Here is a 21,855-nt window from a genome sequence, read left to right as displayed (position 1 = left end):
GTGGGAGAGAGTTGGATGGGGATGCTTTGGAATTAAGGAGTAATCCCAGAGGGTGCCTAGGGCCTGAGGATTGGGAACACAAGGCCTGACAGTGGGAAGGTAAGCTCCTGCTTGGTCCAGGATGAGTGGCCACATTTACTAAAGTCCCCATCTGCTTCAAGTTTCTTGTAGCTTGGGAGGCTGGGGCTTAGGGCCTCTTTCATAGAAGAGATGCTGTCAGGCCACTGGTCGAAACGGAGGCATAGAAAAAAACACTCTGCCTGCATTTCCCCAAAGAACCAGCAGGAGGCAGCCCTGGGAAGCTGCAGTTCCACTGGGCTGCTCTCCCTGTCACTGCCTTCTCCCCAGATCCTCTCCTCTAGCCCACTAGAGACTGCCTGTGTTCTGCCTCTTGCCTCCTGTAGAATTCATCTCCGGCCCTCAATAAATGCTTCTGCATCCTCCGGTCTCCAGCGTCATTTTCAGCTTCGTCTAAAGCCCCTCCCGTCCCGTCCCCCCATGGAACAGTCCGAGGGACTCAGTGGGGATGAGAATGTTTGACACAGGAGGGATGGGGGCTTGGGGAGCAGCAACCATGGAGAGAGATGCGGAGCAATGGAAAACACAGAGGAGGTCCCAGGGTTGAAGTCCTGATCCTGTCATCTATGAGGCTGGGTGACCCTGCGTAAGGCCACTCCTTATCCAGCCTCAGCGTCCCTATCTGTGCAGAGCGAGCTGGGCTAGCTGATGTTTCGGGGTGGTATTTCCCAGGTCCTCACAACAAGATGCCATCACTGGAGCTGGGCCAGAGGCCAGGGCAGGTTCCTCATGGCAGGTTAGGGCTCTGTGCAGTAGAAGCCCCTACAAGAGGTCTCATCTGAGTCCAGATAACCCTAGTGAGCTTGGGACCCAGACTGTCAGAAGTGCTCCTCACCTGATGGGGGTGTCCTTCGTCCAGAAAAGGGCATTGTGGCCTCACTCCAAGGAGAAGCCAAGCCTGCCCTGGGAACATCCCTCATCCCTCTAAAAGCTCAGGCCCAGTAGAGGCTGGGAGCAGGAGTCTAAGGGGCAGGACATAGAGTTCCTGGAGTCCACAGAGCCCAGGCTTCCTCCTAAGAGCATGTCAAATACCCCCTCGGACAGTCTGTCCCTGGCACACGGGTACAGGTGCTGCCGGCCCCACCCTCCCCCAGGTGACCCAATCTTTACCTTCAGCCAGCACCCCTCCTGAGCACAGTATCCCCCACTCCTGACACCTCAAATCGGGTTCATCCCAAACTGAGCTGAGAAGCCGCCCCCACCCCAATCTGTTCCCCTTTTACCTTCCTCAGCCTCTCAAGCCAGAGTGGCCTTTCCCTCACTCCCCACATCCAATCTCTGAGCACAACCATGTGACTCCCCAGCTACCCCTCAGGTCCTTCCAGTCTCCATGGCCTCTGCCCCAGTGCAGCCTCCCCATCCTCACCTGACCACAGGATGATCTTCCTGCCTCCAGTCTGCCCCCCTCTAACTCATATGCCACCTGGCAGCCGGAGATATATTTGGAAAATGCCCATCTGACCACTCCATTCCACCGCTTTAAACTCCTAAGCACACTTCCCTTTTGAAAAGCCTGCTGTGATCTGGCCCACCTGTCCCGCCTCATCTCTCAGCTCTGTGGGCAGTTCTGGCTCTGCTCGCGGACCCCCTGACATTGTTACACACCACGAGGCCTCTGTCTGCGGTGCCTGTGCCCCGCTGCCCACTGAACTCCCACTAGCCTTCCAGGCCCAGATCAAATGTCTCCTCTGGGACTCTCCTTCCCCACCCCCTCTCCCCAGGCAATGCCGGTGGCACCCTCCCCCGGGTACTCCCAGAGCACTTCCCATCATGCATCGCAAAGGCTTATTTACGGGTCTGACTTGGGCCTGACTGAGCTCCTTGAGGACAGAGCCCTGCCTTATTTATCTTCCATAGAGAGACACTCAGTGTGAGAAGGTGGAGGGAGGTGGGGAGGGAGGGAGCAGAAGGAAGAAAGGCAGGAAACAAAAGAGAAAAGAAGAAATGAACAAGTCAAGCAAGGACATCAGGGGAAAACTCATTCATTCACGCATGCATGCATCCATCCATTCATTCAACAAATATCTTTTGAATTCCTATCAGGCCCCATTCTAGGCACTAAGGATACAATCAGGAAGCTCAAGTGACTGGCAACTGACTCAGCATTTCCAGGTGACTCTGGTGTGTGCGTATGTATGTGTGTGTGTACATGTGTGTGCAAGCCCTTCTGTCTGCAAGGGCCTGCTGCCGGGACACCTGTCTCCCCTGGGGCCTGGTGCTTTTAGCATCTGTCCCTGGATCCTGTTGCAGCCTGAAATAAGGCTGTGAGCCACGACGAGGCAGGAAGGATTCTTGATTCTCGTCAGCTGAGGCTGGAGTTGGCTGCAAGGGCACACCGTGCTCAGACTGGGCCCAGGACCACTAGCACCTTCAGGACTACTCGGCTCTCAGCTTCCTGACAGAGGTGTTAATCTTGAGGGTCTGACATTCCCTCCTGCACGCTGTGGTCCCATCACTCAGGTACCAGGATCCTAGGGGAGCTCGAGGAGCTATGGGGCCTGGGCAGAGGACATGAGCCGACTGCCAGAGCCCCAGCCTCCAAGCAGAGGAAGGGCTCTGTGGAGGGTCTGGGGAGCATGGGGTCTCCAGGAAGGGAGGGGTGGGATTCTAAGCTCTAGGTCACTCTAGAGTGATTAAGTGGGGAGGGGTGGCTGGGACTCAAGGTGGGCATAGGTAATGGCTTTGTGCAGGACTTCAAGATCTTTGGGCTGTGGAGGGAAGCAGGGCCCCTGTCTGCAGGTGAGAGTCCTTGGCAATGTCTGCGTGTGTGTCAGGGGAGTGTTTATCGAGAAACAGACCTGTGCACTGTGGGCTCCTGAGTGGTCACAGTCGGAGCACTCTCCGTCGATTTGTAGCCCTAAATGCAGGCAGACACACTCAGGTCAGCTATGGTCTGTGGGGTGGGGGATTGTGGGTGCCCTGAAGCCCATCTGTGGATCCCACAATCTGGCCCAACCGCCTTATATTAGAGAGGCACATAAGAGGAATTGAGGCCCAAAGCTGAAGAGCCACTTGCTCACAGTTACAGAGGAAGTCAGGGACTTGGATTAGAGTCCAGGCTGCTGCCCTGGAGCCATGTGTGAGTGTGGGGTGTAGCTGGAAGCAGACTTGTTTTTTGTTTTGTTTTTTTCTATAGGAAGGAATGTAGAAAGACCTGGAAGCAACACACAGGAGTAGGCTGGCAGGACTGCCTTCTCTCCTGGGGGCAAGTTAGGGAATCTGGACTTGGAGCCTACAGGGATTCCATGGGTCTCTGGACCGCACTTTGCTTGTAAATCTTCTCCAAGATTGCTGGAAAGTGCTATGAGATGCCAATGGGGAGTGCAGGGGATGGAGGAGGAGGTAGAGAAGGGTTGAGGGAGAAGAGAGCACTCTGTATGTCCATTGAAAGCTGGAGCATAGGGAAGGAGGTGATGGGTCTCTCAGCTTCCATGGACCAGCCTTGCAGACCCCAGTGTAGCCCCAGCCTAACAACCCATCCATACCCCCCCCTCCTTGACTTAAACTTTCAACCTCTTTCAGCTGATTAGAGCTCATCTGCCTCAGCGGATGACACTTGCCTGAGGCCCCCACCTCCCCTATCCCTCATGTCCCAGAGATTATCCCCTGAAGAGGCCTCCGTGTGGCCTCCAGCACCTCCCTTGCCTCCCCTGGACCTCTGTATCCTCCCTGTCCAGCTCTGATAGCCCTTCCTTAAGAATAGGGTGGGCCAAGGCAGTTCAGGGCTGAGGCTGGGTGGACCAGGGCCTGGGAGGACATGTGGGGAGAGAAGAAGGGGGCAGGCCAATTTGCAGGCATCTCTCCTCCACAGGATGATCCCTAAGGAGCAGAAGGGGTCAGTGATGGCTACCATGGGGGACCTCACTGGACCAGGTAAGGTGGACTCAGCTCCTGTGTGTTCCTCAGACTCATCCTTTTCTGATCCTAAAGTGCAGCCACTTGGGCCTATTGGCTTGAGGCCTGGACAAACAGGTGTGAGTTCCAAGCCAGCCCTGAGGGAGTGCCTGTGGAATCTGCCACTTGGGTTGGGAAGCTTCCCGAAGCATTGGGAGGGGCCTTGCCCTGATGTCCACACCCCCGGAGGCTGGGATTGAATGCCTTAGACTGGGCCCTGGGCCTAAGACCTTACCTCCACTCCAGATTAAGCACTGAGGGGTCTGGTCCCAGTTCCAGCGCTAACTGTGGCCCCCGAGCTCCCCACACACTGTCGGTCTCACCAGGCCCCCGTGGCAAGAGACAATGGTCAGGGGAGAGTGGGGCAGGCTGGAAGAGTAGGCTCCCCAGTGTGGCTCAGATTTTCACTTAAAAGTAGGCTCACCCAATGAATAAATCATCTAAGATACATGTTTATCACCATATAAGTGATAAACTCTCGGCACAATTTTGGAGTCTGTTAATTTGGCCTATTTCAGATCATTTCAAGTATTTTAAAAACAAATTCCACTAAGTCAGGCTCTAGTGAGTGATGCTGTTGGTTAAAAATGCTAGTGAGTGATGCTGTTGGTTAAAAATGCAGATTCCCAGCATCTACCCCCAAGGATTCCGATTCAGTGGAGCTGGGGAAGGGGCCAGATAGGCACCTTTTAGACAAGTGCCCACGTGATTCTGGTACACATGGACAGTGACCTGAGCACCAACAAAACCTCATATAAGGATACCACTGAGGTTTTGCCCCTGCAGCTTCTAAGAAGCTCCACATCTAAGACAGCCTTTTGTATGACTTTATAGGTGAGTGGTCCTAATCTATTTTGTGTGTTCTTGCCTCCTTTTGTGAGCATTAAATTTCTTTTTTTTTTAATTTCATTATTTTGGGCTCTAAAATATGCCAACTCTGTGAAGTATTGATGCTCTAGCTAGAAGAGCCAGGCAATGCATTCTCTTTTCCCTTAGCTAAGTAATTAATTAATGATAGTCCCCTAAACATGGACACATCTCATTTATGCCAGACTGGAAATTTATAAATTATTGGCCGTTGCTGGGGTATTAACTCAAGACAATTTTGAAACTGAAGAAAAGTAAAAAGAAAAAAAAATCTCATGGTCTTACCATTAAAAGACAACCACTGTCAGGCGTTAACAATACAAACACCATTATTGTGTACTTACTCTGTGTCAGATTCTGGGATTAAGAGCTTCCATGCTTTATGCTGTATACCCCTCATAACAACTCTCTAAGTTAGATACTGTTGCGCCCATTTTGCCGATGAGAAAGCTGAGGGACCGGGGAGCTCGGTGGTCACATATCTAGTAGTTGGTAGAGCTGAGATGGGACTCCAGATCTCTTTGTCTTCCGAGCTGCTTCTATACTACATGGTTGTACAAATAATACATCCCTTTTATAAGACACTCAGTCAAAACAGACAAGAATGACTTTGAAAGTGAAAGTTCCTCATAATGGGACCATCTGGAGATAACTACTGTTAACATATTTGAGTAAATCCATCTTCTGTTCGTATATAAACATATTTATATAAACGCATATACAAGTGGGTTAAGTAGTATACGCTGTGTTTTTCAGCTTACTTGTTTTTTTTTTTTTTCACTTAGCAGCATACCACAGACTTCTTTCTAGCTTGGTATGATTGATTTTTCCACCCCCTCCCTCACTCCCCCAGCATATATTAAGTATATTGATACACACACACACCCTACTGGTGGTCATGAAGGCTCATCTCAGGCTGGACAGAGCAGAGGGGCAGAGCTGAGGATTCTCTGGTCCGGGTTCAGTGGAACCCCGTGGGGGCTCCAGGTCACGAATGGCTCCACAGAACTCATCTCATCTTCAGGAAGTGGGCTGTGAGTGCTTCTGCTCAGCCGGGTAGCGCTCTGCAGAAGGGGGCAGGTGTGACCCTGAGCCACTGGTGAAGGGCATCTGGACAGCACCCCCACCACTCTCATGCCTGCTTTTCACAATCTGAAACCTCACTGCAATCACCATCCTTGTATGTCTATCCTCAGGCATGTTTATTCAACTTTTCTCCCTAGGAATGAATGCCTAGAAATGGAACTGTTTCATCAAATAGATTTTATCTGTAACTTTTTTTTTTTTAATATCGAGCTCGATTCTTCTGATAGTATTTGATAATATGATGCCAGGGGACTTTTTATTATGTATTTAGATATAAATAGTCTTTCATGCTTTTAAGTATGCAGTACTTTTTCTTGTTAAAAAATAGTGCAATTTCCAGCCTTCCTCTTCCTACTTCTTATAAATAGTTACTACTAATATTCGGCATATCTTTTTGCAGATTTTTCAATGTGTACATAAATATATAGTACTTATTCTTTTAAATAAATGAGTGGGATCTTAGAATGCAGATTCTTCTGAAACTTACTTTTTCCCCCTCTTAACCGACATTGGATCTCTTTCTGTTCCTAACATGTAGGAGGTCCTCTCTCCATATTTGCTGAAAGAATAAAAAAACCCCACCAGCCCCCTTTTTTTTAAAAGACTGTTTGGATTCCATTGGATGTGATGAATCACAGCACCTGCAGGGCCTCTGATGCTGCCTGGCAGCCCCACCCCATCCATCTCTCTGTCCCCTGTCCTGTACTACTCGCTTAGACGATCTTGGCAACCTCTGTACCCAAACTCCCAATGCCTCCTCCCTGGTCCTCCTTCTCAGCTGCTGACCTTGCTTCCTATTGCACTGAGAAGAATGAAGTAACCAAAAGAGCACCTCTGCAAGCTCCCTCCTCCACATCTGGCTTGAGCTTGCATCTGTGTCCACATTCTCAGTTTTCCTTCCCCATGTGGTGGGTGACCTCTCCCTGTCCGTGTCTGAAGTCAGCCCTTCCAGTTGAGCTGGGGACACCCCCCCTCCCCTCCCCTCCCCTCCTCTCCTTTCCCGTCCCCTCCCCTCTCCCCTACTCAAGGACATTCTTCCAGTTGGTCTGCCCTCTATCTATTTATTGCTTTGTCAAAATTTCCCATCAGATAAAAAAACATGCTTTTATGTCTCTTAAAAACAAACAAACAAACAACTTCTTGATTCTACTGCTGCCTCTGGTCCTGTAGAGCACAACTCCTCAAAGCTGTGGTCTATACTTTCTCACCTCCTCTCTCTCTGTAACATTTTATTAAGCTCATTTCCAAACACACAAAAATAGAGAGTGCAAATCCCCATGGCCCTCCTTTCATTCGTGGAGTCCAAAGCAAAATCCAAAGAGCACATCATTTCATCCCCTCAATACTTCAGGATGCACCAAAAATAATAAAGAGGACATTTCCTTACATGCCACAAAGATGTTAGCACACTGAACAAAATTAGCAACTTTGATTTAATACTACCTAATAACCAGTCCCACAGTTAACTTTTTCCAATTTTCTAGTTTGTTTTAATGAGGATCCAAAGAAAGACCACTGTTTATTTGGTGGCCACATATCTTAAATCTCCTTTAATCTATAACCCCCACTCCTATCCCACCCTGTCTTTTTTTCCAGGTCATTCACTCCTTTAAAGAACCCAGGCCAGCTGCCCTATAAAACATCTCACATCCTAGATTTTGTTCACTGCTTCCTTGTGGTGTGGTTAAAACACTCCTCTATCTTAACACTTTCCAATAAGGTTGGAAATATACCCAAATACTCCATAGAAACTACTTTTGTGAAGATGACCAATAACAACCCCATGACACTAAAGAGGATGGTCAATTTTCGGCTCTGTGATCACTCCATCTTCCTGGAAATGCTTTATCACTTGGTTTCCAGGGCACCACCCTCTGGGTTTCCTCCAGCCTCACTGGGCACCCCTTTCTAGCTCCATGGCTGGTTCTTTACCTCTTTAGTCTGGATGCTGGAGGCCCAGGGCTCAGGCTTCTGATCTCTTCATCTACCTGGTGATCTCATCCAGCCTCCTGGCTCTAAACACCATTTATAGAGCTGGAACTCGAACCTCCATATATCAGATTTTAGAGATGGACAACTCTGGCCATACTGTCCATATGTATCCTTTTCCTACCAGTGTCCTCACCCCTCTGCCACTCCTTTCCTACCAAAGCCTTCCTGTGGTGGGAAGTGCAGAAAAGTGTGTGTTTTGCCAGCGGGGGAAACAGAAAGGATAGGGATGGGTTCCAGAACTGCTAAGGACAGCCATCTTCCCTGGAAACCCTCTACATGGCTATCACAGTGAGTCCTAACTCTGAGAAAAGAAATAAATGCAATGGACTTCATCAAACAACAACAAATAGCATTTGTAAGCTCACGATACCCCAATTTTTACTTTCAGGTCAGTTTCTCCTGTGAGCCCTAGACTCACGTACCTGGTTCCCTCCTTGGCTTCTTCACTTGGACATCTGCAAGGCATTTCAAAATTTATATGCCCATTCTGCAGGCAATTAGAGGAATTGGAATATGGATTAGGCATTGTATAAAACAAAAATATGTCCACTTGCACAGAGACCTTTAATTGATAAATCAAGTTACAAAGCATGTGTAACTATGACTTCATTTTAGCTGAAAATTCATATGTGAATATATAGTCTTTTTTTAAAAAAAAAAAAGATGTATTTATTTTAGAGAGAGAGAGTATGTGAGAAGGGTAGGGGGAGAGGGTTAGGGAGAGGGAGAGAATCCTCAAGCAGATTCTCTGCTGAGCGTGAAGCCTGGGGGGGGGCTCAATCTGAGGACTGTGAGATCATGATCTGAGCTGAAATCAGTGGTCAGACACTTAACTGACTGAGCCACCCAAGTGCCCCTCCTAAATGAATACATAGTCTTTGAAAAAGATCTGAATGGATATGTACTAAAGTGTTAAAAGTGGCAACCTCTGGGAGATAGAAATGGTATTTTTCTCTTTTTCCCTTATATCTGTATTTTCTAACTTCCTTCAATGCACATATATGCTATTTTTATGATAACAAAAGGCTATTTTAAAATTGAAAGAACATGTGTCTAACACTGAAGTCCTGATCTCTCCCCATCTCATCCTCCTCTTGCCCTCCCCATCTCAGTGAGTGGCTGCTCCAAGGATGGAGCGGCTCAGGCCAGAAACCTCCCCTCCTCCCTTGGCATAGCTCAGATGCATGGCTTACTATCAGAAAATTATCTAGAATCTGTCCATTTCTTGCGACTCCCACCACGATGGGCAAAGAACTGCAGAGGAATAAACACAAATGGCCAAAGAACATCTGAAATGGAGTTCAATTTCACTGAGTGTCAAACAAATGCAAATGAGACTCTGAGGTGTCATTTCTGCCCACCAGGTAGGCAAAGATTCCACAGAATGGTGACACCCAGTGTCAGCAAATGTGGGGAGAAAGCGGCGTTCTCACACACACTGGAGAGTGCTCGGACAAGGTTGCCTCAGAGGCTGGCAGCCCCGAGTGCCCTGACAGGGTTTGGTGGTAGGCCTCACTCTGGGCTCTCTCGGCAGTCCCTTTGCTGGACCTGGGCAAGAAGCTGAGTGTGCCCCAGGACTTGATGATGGAGGAGCTCTCTCTACGCAACAACAGAGGTTCCCTCCTCTTCCAGAAGAGACAGCGCCGGGTGCAGAGATTCACCTTTGAGTTTGCAGCCAGCCCGAAAGCGGTGAGTTAGCTTCCACTGTGCTTACAGGGGGAGGAATTGGCCCAGGGAGGGCCAGCAGTTAGCCTCAACTGAGCCAGTTGAGGACCTCTGGCCCCTGGGCTGTCCCTCTAGCTCCAGCTGGAAAGGCTGTGATGTTCCCATCAGATTGAGCCCTTGACTTGCTGAGTGATCCCAGAAAAGTGTGCTCTTTAGGCATCTCTCCCCAGATACAAAGCATAAAGTGGAATGGGCAGGGCAAGCTGTGGGGTGAAGGGATTCTGGCTCCTACAAAAAGTGCTCTGGGCTGCATTTGCAGTGAGCAGGATTTAGATTAGACTTGAGCTCAGCCTAAGGGAGAAAACACAGAACTCTTTCTCTTCTTGCTCCTAAAAGAAGGACAAGGCCAGAAAATAGTCTGCTGGTAGAGACAAGAATGGTTTATCCTCAGGCTTGAAAAATTCAGCAGGAATGAACTCAGGGCCACTCCACTCATACTCCACTCAATGCCTGGACTAAACAGGCGGCAGATGAGAGGGGGTGGTGTGGTAGGATGCAGAATAGTAAAGATGACAAAACACCTACTCTGCTAGCCAAGCACTTCACATCTATCGTCTTATTTAATGCTAATAGAGCCCTGTAAATTAGATATGATCATCACTCCTCCCATTTTATAGACAGAGAAACTGAGTGAGACTCAGGAAGGTTATCTGCCCAAGGTCAATAATAGAAACTAACATACCAAGAGTATTTCTCTGTCCCAGGCACTGGGATTAGCACCCTTTGCTATTCATTCATCCCCCCAGTATCCCCAGGATGTGGGCACTAAGACTATGTACTCCCCATTTTTGGTGGAGGGAGAATCCTGGCCCCTTGCCCCAGAGCCTCCCTGTGATCTGTTTGCCCTCACAGATTGCAGATGGAAGCACCAAGGGGAAGGTGCTGGGAACAGCAGAGTTGGGGACGGTGAGTGTGCAGGGAGCTCCCCCCACCCCCACACGCAGGAGGGGAAGCAAGGGGATGGGGCCAGGCAGCTCCTCCAGTGAGGCAGTCCCAGCCTCTGAGCACCCATTACTGTGCCCAGGTTGCCAATGGCCCCGAGGGGCAGAACTTCCACTCTGAGCTCCACATCTTCCCAGCTTCATCCCGGGGCCCTGAGGACGCCCAGTCCGCAGCCTTCCCTGCAGAGCGTGCCCGCAGCCCCAGCGCCCTGGCACCAGGTGAGTGCCTTCCTGGGTCCTGGGACCAGAGCAGGGAGTACCTACTGCCATTGGGCAGGAACCAGCACCCAGAAAGCGGCTAGTCCACCTCACCCAGCCCCCTGCACCCCTCCCTAGACCTAACACAAGCCCAGAGAGGTGCAGCAATGCACCCAAGGTCACACAGTGAGCCAGAGTCTGTGCCCCAACCGACTGGGGATTTCCAAGTCCAGTCCTCCTTGTTTCCAGGGATGGGAAAGGATCGGTTCCCTCTGCTGGGGCAACTTTGGTGTTCTATTCCTCCCCTATCCCCATCTCAGCTCTAGGCTTCCCTCCCCTAACCACGTCTGTGGGGTGGACAGGGTAGGGGCCAAGGGAGAAAAGAGCCCAGGTGCCCCCGCCTGCCAGCTCCACATGCCCTGCTCCCATCTCCAGGCTATGCGGAGCCACTGAAGGGCGTCCCGCCAGAGAAGTTCAACCACACGGCCATCCCCAAGGGCTACCGCTGTCCTTGGCAGGAGTTCATCAGCTACCGGGACTACCAGAGCGAGGGCAGAAGTCACACCCCTAGCCTTGCCGAGTACCGAAATTTCAACAAGTAAGGCCGGGGGGAGGGGGGTGCAGCTTGGGGAGAGACTGCTAGGGTGTGCAGGTGTGCAGGTGCCAGTCACAACACAGCAGTGGCTGCGCTTCCTGAGCCCGTTGACGTGCCAAGCTCCCTCTGAACACTTACACGTTGCTTGAGCTCCTGCTAGAACTCAATAGCACTCTTGCCTCAGCACATAGGAGGTGCTCAATAAATGTACAGGGAATGAATGAGTGAACGTGCCACACACATCTTGTTGGTTTCGCCACCCAGCAGAGCAGGGAGGTGCTGCAGTTTTTCTTATTGTGACTCACTCAGGAATAGCAGTAACCTGCCCAGTCATGAAGCAAGGAAGCAGTGGGACTGGGACCCTAACCTGTGTCTGCCTCCAGAGCCCGGTCTCTCATTCCTCCTCCCTGCCATGTACCAGCTCTTTGATGCACATTCCTCCCTGGGTGGGGGCCCGACCTCACTAGGCCTAGATCAGCTCAGCCTTTTCCTCACTTTCCTCAAAGGTCTTGAGGTGTATCAAAGTGGGGAGTGTCAGTGAAACATTGGACACCAGAGGTGAGAGCCACAGGGGACTGGCTTGTACTATTCAGAGCATGGGACCTTAGCGCGGGCTTACGTGCAGCCTCCTCGCCTTGCTGTTTGACCTTGGGCCAGTGACTCAACCTCTCTGAGCCTCCATTTCCCCATCTGTAAAATGAGACTATTACAGTATCTACTTCATGAGATTGTTGTGAGGATGGCATGAGAAGCCGTAGGCAAAGTTTCTAGCAAGTAATAAGCTCAATACACAGTAGCTATTAGTATGAATATTAGTTACAGGCTGAAATAATGGTTGGAAAAGCTAATTGGATGGGACGCCTGGATGGCTCAGCAGTTGAGCATCTGCCTTCAGCTCAGGGTGTGATCCTGGGATCTGGGATCGAGTCCCACATCGGGCTCCTAGAAGGAAGGAGCTTCTCCCTCTGCCTGTGTCTCTGCCTCTCATGAATAAATAAATAAAATCTTAAAAAAAAAAAAAAAGGAAAAGCTAACTGGGAGCACTGGAGAGGGATAAACTTAGTGTTCCGGCCTAGGGGCTCAAAGACAAATCATAGGAGTCAAGATAGGAAGGAGCCTGGCACTGGAGGAAGACCTTGGGCTGGGGGAATGCATTTCAACTGCAACTGGCTTCCTCAGTCTGATGCTATCTCTGAAAAATGCTCCTCTGGCTTGGACTGCAGTAAGTGAAAAAGAGGAGGGTCCCCAAGAGCAGGACATGGTCCAACTCTTCTGGCACCTGCTCAGACCACATGCAGAGACTGTCTGACAACTTGAGGGTGATCAGCCTTGCGAAGAGACTGCTCAGAAGGGAGGTGACCTCCCTCAAACAGCTGATAGCCAGGGAGGGCCCAGATGGGAAGAACTGTGCCCAACAGACACCGTGTGAGCCACGAGCCATTGGCAGTCATTCTGGGGTTTCCGCCAGGCGAGACTGTGTTCTCTCTCCTCCTGGGGGCCCTCAGCCCCCGCCTGCCCAGCTATTTAAAACCCTCAGCAGACATTCAGTCCAGGGCACTGGCTTCCAGGCTGGCCAACTCGAGTCGTAGCCCCATCTATCTCAGGCCGCAGTTAGGACGGGCGGAAGCACATTCCCGTCAGCAGGAGAGCCTTAGGGGGCCGTGAGCCCAGGGCTCAGTAGAGCCCACTGAAGCTGACAGGGGGCAACAGTGGTGTTAGTGGCCAAGCTGTGCTAAGGATCCAGGGCTCTGGGCTTTCAGTCAAGGGCTGGATTGTGAAGCCTGTGCAGCTTGGAAACTGCCCAGCCTGTTCCCGCAGGGCCTGGCTGTTGCCGCCACAGCCGGGGTGGTCTGGGCAGAACCGCTGTCCTGGCTGGAGTCCAGGCCCTGGCCCAAGGTCTGTCTTTCTGCCCCAGGGGAGAAAGCACTCCCCCATTCTCATTGCTCCCAGGCTTCGAGGAAAACACTACATGAGCAATACTTTTTAAGTCTTCTTAAGATGAAAACACAGTTTAAAAATAACATTTTCTTAAAACACACACACACAAGCAACTACAAATAAAGAGAGGGCCCCTATTCACCAGTCTCCATTTTAGTTCCCTTCCCAAAGGTGACACAGTGGTCGGGTAGGTATATTTTCAGATCATTTTCTCCCAGCAGCTCCATTCCTATAGTGGATGACATTGTTTTACATGCATGTGTGTGTGTTTTAATCCTTTGTATCTCATTCTGTATCTTGCTTGCCTTTTTGACTCAGTATTATGCTTTTGAAATCTATCCTACTTAATACATACGGATCTTTTCATTCCTTTTAAGCTGCTCTATGGTATTCCACCTTGTGAATACACCACGTCTGTCTTGTCCATGGCTCTGCCAGTCGACATACAGGCCTTACTGGTTTGTCACCAGTCACTGCTTATACCTGTTTCTTTGTGTGTATGTGCATGTTCTTCTCTAAGCCGTATACTTACAGGTGCAGTTGTTGGTTGACAGAGTTTGCACATTTTTAGATTAAAAAGATCCTGCCAAGTTGTCCAAGGTAGCAGCACCTTCCAACCAGCAGTATCTGAGTGAAACTTTGCCCCATCATCTCACCAACTTTGCCCCATTTTCAAATTATTTCTTCTCACCAGTCTTATGGGTGAGAAATGGGGTGTAGTGTCTCTGTTATAACTTGCATTTCCTAATTCTTGGTGCTCCTTCTAACCCTCTCTTCCCTCTCTGGCCTGTGGGTATATTGTTCTAAGGGGAGATGAGCAGAGGAGGAAAAACCCCATTCCAGCTCTACTGTCTTCTGGAGCTTACTTAGGGGAAACCTAGAGTTTTGTTTGGTACAAGCCAATTTGAGCTTTGAAAATTTCATTCCTATTCCCAAGCACCAAGCCACCCCTACTAGAGGCAGACTGGGGAATGGACAGAGCTGGGGAAACCTGTTAAGGATAATATAAGGCCTTACCATATAGGTGGGGAAAAGGGCCCAGAGGGAGGCAGGGAGGGGGCCTCACATGGTGACCTATATGTCAGTGCTCTGCCATCCAGTGCTCTCCCACACAGCCCACCTGTCCTGCTGCTTTTCTCTCACCAGGACCCCAGTGCCCTTTGGAGGACCCTTAGTGGGGGAGACTGTTCCCAGGGCAGGCACCCCATTCGTCCCAGAGCTCATCAGTGGCTTGGAACTTCTTCGCCTCAGACCTAGCTTCAACAGAGTTGCCCAGGGCTGGGTCCGCAACCTTCCTGAGTCCGAGGAGCTGTAGCCCCAGCCTGAATATTCAATTCCCATCTTCATGTTTGGGAGACATCCTGGAGTCGACTTCTGGACAGCACTTCACAGTTTATGAAGGGTCTTCACACATAAAATCTTACTGCAAATGGCCTCAAAGGCCGCAAGGTTCAGTAGTCCCCAAACGGAGTGTGTTTCAACATTTCCTGGGGATGATGTTTTGCATACAGACTTCTGGCCTGCCCCAGATTTGCAGTATCCAAATCTCCTGAGTTGGGGGGACTTTCTATTAGTAACCAACAGTCCCAGCTGATTCCAGTGAAACTTGTTCATGGTTCACATCTTTAGGAATCCAAGCTACCAGTGAATTCACATCCATGCCTCTACTCCCCACTCCCTGCTCTGGTACTCTACTAACACTCCCCTGACAGGGAGATCCCTAGCAGCCCATTTACCCAGTGGATAACTCTGACAATTAGAAAGTTTTTCCTTTTATTGAGAAGCAGTTAGTTAACCTTATTCATGCTCTAAACATTTGCTAAGTACCTACTGTGTGCTAGTTGCCCTGAGGTGAATAAGCCCAGGCCTGGCCTAGAGGAAGAGAATACAGTAGGAAAGACAGGTTTATAAAGCATAGGTAAATCCTGTTGATTTTCCCTACAGAATACTACCTGACATCAGAGGAAACAAGCGTCATGAGTCAAGAGGAGTGGGTTCCTAACCCTGGTGGTGGGGATGGGTACAGGAGGGGAATTCCAGGAAGCCTCTCGGAGACTTTGGAGGTGGAGTGAGAGACATCAAGGGAAGAGAGAGTGACGGAGAGGACATTCCTGCTGAGTGCACCAGCATGTGCAAAGTGTGGAATTGTGAATAGGAGGAGGTGTGTTCTGGAGAAAGGAGGGGGCTGTGTTAGAGGGGTCAGTGAGGGCCAGCACAGAGTGGACTTTCCTGAGGAGATGGGGGCAGCTTTTAAGCTGGGAAGTGATGGGTCTTGCTATGTGGGGGCACAGATTGGAGAGGACTAAGGCCAGAAGTCAGGAAACCTGCAGGGAATAAGGTCTAGGCTAGGGCTAGGCTAGGGAGATGGCCATAGGGATGGAAAGAAGGGGCACCTTATTGGACAGGTGCAATGTGGGGCACCTATAAGGTCTCCTCCTGTCTTTTCTCCTTGCACTCACCATCTGGTGCAAGCCTGGGTAAATCTTGTCCTAGTCTTCACCAGGGCTAGTTCAGGGCTGTATCCAGTTCCCTAGGAAAAGGAGAGAAAGGAATGCCTCTTATTTCAACTGATGATGATGAAGACAGTGACAATGATCATGTTGGTGGCTGCTTTTTATTAGGTGCCTCAGTGCTTGGGCTGGTAATAGATTCTCCACATATCCTATTTCTTATTTTCAGGACAATCCTGAGGGAAAGGTATTGTCCCATTTTACAGATATAGATATCCAGGCTTGAAAGAAGTGGCTTGTCCAGGGCCAGAGCCAAAACGGGAATGTCTAATTCTAGCAGCTGTCCCTTGTCACTGCACTGGGTGGCCAGGCCAATAGCCCCTCACTCTGGAATCATCTAAGCATGGTATCCTGCCTTAGGGCTTAGAGTGAAAAGTGCAGGTGGGGAAGTCAGACTGGATGGGATGGGTTCTAGCTGCTACTGCTAGCTGTGTGAACTTAAGCAAGTCATTTCTCCTGGGTAGGCCTCTGTCTCTCCGCCTGTAAGATGAGGACAAGGCCAGAAGCCCCTAGAGTGGGCTGTTGTGGCACAGTGATGGATGCATACCTAAGAAGTCCTTGGTCATTATTAGATTTCCTGCAGCATCTGCTCTTGACCAGAAAAGACTTTCTTGTTCTTGAGAAGCTGGCTGCAAGATGTCATTAGGGTCTGTAAAGCAGAAGCCCGAAGGAAAGCCTCTGATTACTGTAGGACTCCTTGTGGACATGGAATTATTCCCTTTCCCCCTGCCTCCCTCTGCCTCTTCCCTGCATTTCTTAGGGAGATGAGAAGGTGAGAGATCCAGCTAGTTCCCAGGGTACACGGGATAGTGGTTGCATTTTCCTTTTGTTCCAGACTTTCACTGCACCCCACACAGTCGTGAGGGGCCAGCAGCCTGTTAGAGTTGCCTGCCATTGATGTGTTGTCTTGAATTGGGGGGCTGCTGTTTAAAGCCAAGTTTGCATGAGCTGAAAAACCAACCATTAAAGTGTCTGACACATAGAAGAGAGGATTTGCACTACCTTGGATTGACTCTGCTGTGTTCTGGAGGGTGAAGACCAACACCAGCTACAGGAGAGGAGAGCCTGCTGCACCCAAAAGCAAATCCTCATTCTGTCTTCTGACAATATGACTTTTGCTGATGTTGTTAAAAAAAAAAAAAAAAAAGGAATGCTTGTTATCTAAATAAATAAGTAAAATGTAAAAAGACTGGCCCACATAGCTCCTCCTATGCTCAAAGATAGACTTTCCCAGCCTCCTGCATTCTGCTTCATTTCCACATACTGGACGTAACCACTGGTAACAGTTTGGATCTTCTAGGATTCTAGAATTATTTGAATAGATAAATATGTATGTAGTGTAGTACAGATGCAAAGGTGCAAAAATATGTCTTTGTCTAATGGGATCATACCATATGTATTATTCTGTATTTTGCAACTTTATTTAACAGTAAGTAAAATTTGGATCCTGAAAGAGTAGGCCATTAACCTTTCATGTAATTTGTGGGCCTTGCAAGCCCTTCATATAAAATCATTTTCTTTGCTTGTTCATATCAAATTCTCTGCTTTTGCTTGTTCTGTTCCTTAAATAAATGAAATCATACAGTGATAAGGAAACGAAAAGGACAAAGAATAGCCAGGATGTTGGGAAAGCGGACATGAGCTATCCCAGCACTAAGCAGAGAGGAGCTGCAATTACATGTAACAGTGTGGGTGTGGCACAGAAACAAAATGGCAAGCAAAGGAAGGGATACAAACATGTATGTGTGTTGTTGCAAGAAAGTGTTAATATAAAAGGACGGGGTTAACTTTGTGAGGAAAGAAAGGCTGATGGTTGTGAAGGGATAAAATGCTTCTGGGGAAAGCTAGACAATTTCTGTGGCTGGATTTGGATGACTGTTACATAGGTGCTCACTTTAGAATATTTAACTTAGTGGTACATCTGTGTTTTATGCACTCTGTACATGTGTTATATTTTACCAAAACAGTCCCTCCTTTTAAAAAATGAATGGACAAATCAATAGTAGATCAGATGTACCTGATGAAAGAATTAGTGAACTACAAGTGCCCATAATGTTTCAAAGAGAGGTAAAGAGAATATGAGAGAGAAATTAAAAGACGTGGAAAATAAAATGAAAGTGTCTGACAATACTGATAGAAATTCCAGAAGATGCTTTAAAATGACTGAGTTTTCTCTAGATTTAATGAAAGACATAAATTCACACAATCTTTACCCTGTCATGAGAAGGGATATTAAATCTACACTTAAGAACCACTGTATCTAGATGCAGGTCATGATCCCCGGGTCCTGGGATCAAGCCCTCCATCAGGCTCCCTGCTCAGCAGGGAGCCTGCTTCTCTCTATCCCCCTCCCCACCCCCTCCTCATGCTAGTATACTCACCCTCTTTCTCTCTGTCTCTGTCTCTCAAATAAAGTTTATTTATTTATTTTTTTTTCAAATAAAGTTTAAAAAAAAAGAATCACTGTACTGAAATCACAGAACTCCACAAAGTCGCAGAAAAAATTCAAGAAAATTGATATTATCTACAAAGTATCCAATGAAAAAGCTGGATTACCTGCAAAAGAATGACATTTAAAATGACAGCAATAATAGAAAAATATCTTCAAGAAATGAGAACAAAATAAATTCAGTCTCAGACAAATAAGTAGTATGAGAATTTCCCACTAACCCCTGAAAGAACAAAAGAACATGCTAAAGGACCCAGAAAAAAAGTATTGGATCTAAGAAGCAAGGGTGAGCACAGAGATCAATTTGATAGACAGCAGGAAGGATGAAAAAGAAGCAGTTAAAGGGACATGAATTAAAGTATAAATACATTTAAATATATCAGTTATCAAAATAAATGTGAATATATAAAACTCACCACCTTAAAAATACTCACGGTTTGGGTGAAAAAAGTAATTCCATCTGTAAGCTTTTCACAAATAGCACTCCTAAAAATATGACACAGAGGTAAACTAAAGAAATGGAAAAGCATTAAGCTATTAGATACTATCCCAAAGAAATGTGATCTAGTCTATTAATATCAGACTTCCTGGCAAAAAGCATTATTGTGATAAAGAGGATCCTTACATAATGATAAGCCTACAATCATAGTGAAAGATTTAACACAGTTCTTATTGATCTCTTACCAGACAGAGTAAGGATATAGGAAATTTGTACAACAAAATGAAAATGTGGAATCCTGCATCACCAAATTAGAGTATACTCATTATTTCCAACTACTACGAAACACTTCATAAAATGAACATACAAGATTTAAAACTTTTGTGCACCAAAGGATCCTATCAAGACAGTGAAAAGACAATCTACAGAATAAAAGATTATAACTCAAAGAATAAAATAAATAATTCACAGTGATGTAAATAAATTATGGAATAAATAAATAAATGGGGGAGAAAAGACAAACCTTTCTTCCTCGCAAAAGACATCCAAGTAATGTATGTAGAAACTTCCTCTTCAGGAGGTGAAATGTTAATTCCCATCCTACTGATTATATATAGATTGGCTTTAATGACCTCATACCAAAAAATAGAACACAGGAAAGGAAAAACAGTAAATTTATGAAGGAGAAACCTGGAAGATATTACCTTAATCAAATGATTGAGGTTAGCATTATCAATGATTTCAAATCCCTGACATAACTTCCCCTTGAGATATCTTCCCCCAAATTCGTAATCCCAGGCTAATCATGAGAAAACAAATTCAAGTCAAGAGACAGTCTACAAAGCAGCTCATCAGTACTCTTTGGTAATGTGGCCGACTGTGTTGAATTCTGGAACAGAAAAAGGGCATAAGAGAACAAAGTGGTGAAATTCAAATAAAGACTTCGTTTAATTAATAGTACTATATGGGCAGCCCTGGTGGCTCAGCAGTTTAGCGCCGCCTTTATCCCAGCGTGTGATCCTGGAGATCTGGGATGGAGTCTCATGACAGGCTCCCTGCATGAAGCTTGCTTCTCCCTCTGCCTGTGTCTCTGCCTCTCTCTGTGTCTCTCAGGAATAAATAAAAATCTTTTAAAAAAATAGTACTCTATGAATGTTAATTTCCTAGTTTTGACAAAAATAACACAGCTATGTTAAATGTTAACATTAGGGGAAGCTGGGTGAAGAGTGACATCTCTCTGTCCATCTTTGCAACTTTTCTGTAATCTCAAGTTATTCCAAAATAAAGTTTTAAAACTGAAGAAAAAAAAAATCCCACCAAGAATACAGGCCTAGATGGCTTCAGGAGTGAATTGTATCAAAATTTTAAGAAAAAAATAATAGCTATGTTACAAACTCAGAATATAGAGGAAGAAGCAACATTTCCAAAGATACTCGATAAGGCCAGAAGAAACCCAAAAAAGATGTTACAGAAATTTCAAGGCTAATACTTCTCATGAACATAAACACAAAAATTCAAGTGATATATATATATAATATATATAAATATCATATATGATATATAAATACATATATAAAATACATCATAGCTGTTGGGTCATAGGGCTTCAAATGGTGAAGGTGGTCAAAAGGCACAAATTTCTTGTTAAAAGATAAATAAGTTCTAGGGATGTAACGTACAGCATGGTGATTATAGTTAACAATTCTGTATGTATATATTGTTATATTTGAAAGTTAAGAGAATAGAACTTAAAGTTCTCATCCCAAGAAAAAAAATGTAACTATGTGAGGTGATGGATATGAACTAGATTTATTTTGGTAATTATTTTGCTATGCATACAAGCATCAAATCACCTTGTATACTTTAAGCTAATACAATGTTATGTGCAAATTATATATCTCAATAAGTGGAAAAATTAAAAATTTTTTTAAGATTTTATTTTCTTATTCATGAGAGAGAGACACAGAGTGAGAGGCAGAGACATAGGTAGAGGGAGAAGCAGGCTCCCTGCAGGGAGCCTGATGTGGGACTCAATCCCACACACCCAGGATCACGACCTGAGCCAAGGGCAGATGCTCAACCATTGAGCCACCCAGGTGCCCCTAAAATTTTTTTAAAAAGAGATAAATTATGGGACGCCTGGGTGGCTCAGCGGTTGAGCATCTGCCTCAGGTTTAGGGTATGATCCTGGGTCAGGGATTGAGTCCCGGATTGGGCTCCCTGCAAGAACCTGCTTCTCCCTCTATCTGTGTCTCTGACTTTCTCTATGTCTTTCATGAATAAATAAATAAAATATTAAAAAAAAGAAAGATATTATGACTAAGTGGGGTGCAAGGATGTTCTGACATTTAAAAATCCTATGTTGGGGCACCTGGGTGGCTCAGACAGTTAAGCAGTTAAGCATCTGCCTTTGGCTCAGGTCATGATCTCCAGGTCCTGGGATCAAGCCCCACATTAGGCTTCTTGCTCAGCAGAGAGTCTGCTTCTCTCTCTCTCTAATAAATCTTTTTAAAAAAATCCTGTTTTTGTAGAAATTGACAAACTGATTTTAAAATGAACATAGAAATGCAAAAGACCTAACAAAGGAAAAGAAAACCTTTTCAACAAACAAGAAATGAAGTCATTGAGGTGGGCTTGAATCCAACCAGTGTCCTGATACAAAAGGGGAAATTTGAGGCACCTGGGTGGCTCAGTCAGTTAAATGTCTGCCTTTGGCTCAGGTCATGATTTCAGGATCCTGGGATCAAGCCCCATGTCAGGCTCCCTGCTCAGTGGGGGGACTGCCTCTCCTTCTTCTCCCTGCTTGAGCTCTCTGTTGCTTTTTCACTCTCTCTCCAATAAATGAATAAAATCTTTAAAAAAAATAAAATAAAAGGGGAAATTTGAAAACAGATATATACACAGGGGGAACACCATGTGAAAATGAGGGAGATACAGGGATGATATTTCTGTAAGTCACAGAATGCCAAAGCTTGACAGCAAACACCAGAAGCTAGGAGAGGGCCCTGGAACATATTCTCACAGCCTTAAATAGAATCAACACTACCAACACCTTGATCTTGGATGCCTAACCTCCAGAAAGGTGAGACACTAAATTTGTTGGTTAAGCCACCCAGTTTACGATACCTTGTTACAGCAGCCTT

The 21,855-nt window shown here is 46.9% G+C and overlaps 1 protein-coding gene across 11 annotated transcripts; it reads left to right on the top strand.

Annotated features, from left to right (window-relative positions):
* The first annotated feature begins 1,823 nt into the window (after positions 1-1,823).
* On the top strand, positions 1,824-17,011 carry MYOZ3 (myozenin 3). Of its 11 annotated transcripts, none has more exons than XM_072756861.1 (8): positions 1,893-2,190; positions 2,385-2,538; positions 3,890-3,951; positions 9,452-9,606; positions 10,495-10,548; positions 10,667-10,802; positions 11,217-11,379; positions 14,461-17,011. In XM_072756861.1, the coding sequence occupies exons 3-8, from the start codon at positions 3,891-3,893 to the stop codon at positions 14,627-14,629; spliced, it is 738 nt and encodes a 245-aa protein (XP_072612962.1). In that variant the 5' UTR covers positions 1,893-2,190; positions 2,385-2,538; position 3,890; the 3' UTR covers positions 14,630-17,011. The 11 variants fall into 11 exon arrangements, with proteins under 11 accessions (XP_072612963.1, XP_072612966.1, XP_025864312.1 ...); XM_072756864.1 differs by having other exon boundaries at positions 2,304-2,538; XM_072756862.1 differs by having other exon boundaries at positions 1,824-2,538.
* Positions 17,012-21,855: the final 4,844 nt, after the last annotated feature.

Source organism: Vulpes vulpes, chromosome 4 (assembly GCF_048418805.1).
Source record: "Vulpes vulpes isolate BD-2025 chromosome 4, VulVul3, whole genome shotgun sequence".
Lineage (NCBI taxonomy): Eukaryota > Metazoa > Chordata > Mammalia > Carnivora > Canidae > Vulpes > Vulpes vulpes.
This window is presented reverse-complemented; position numbering and strand designations above follow the sequence as displayed.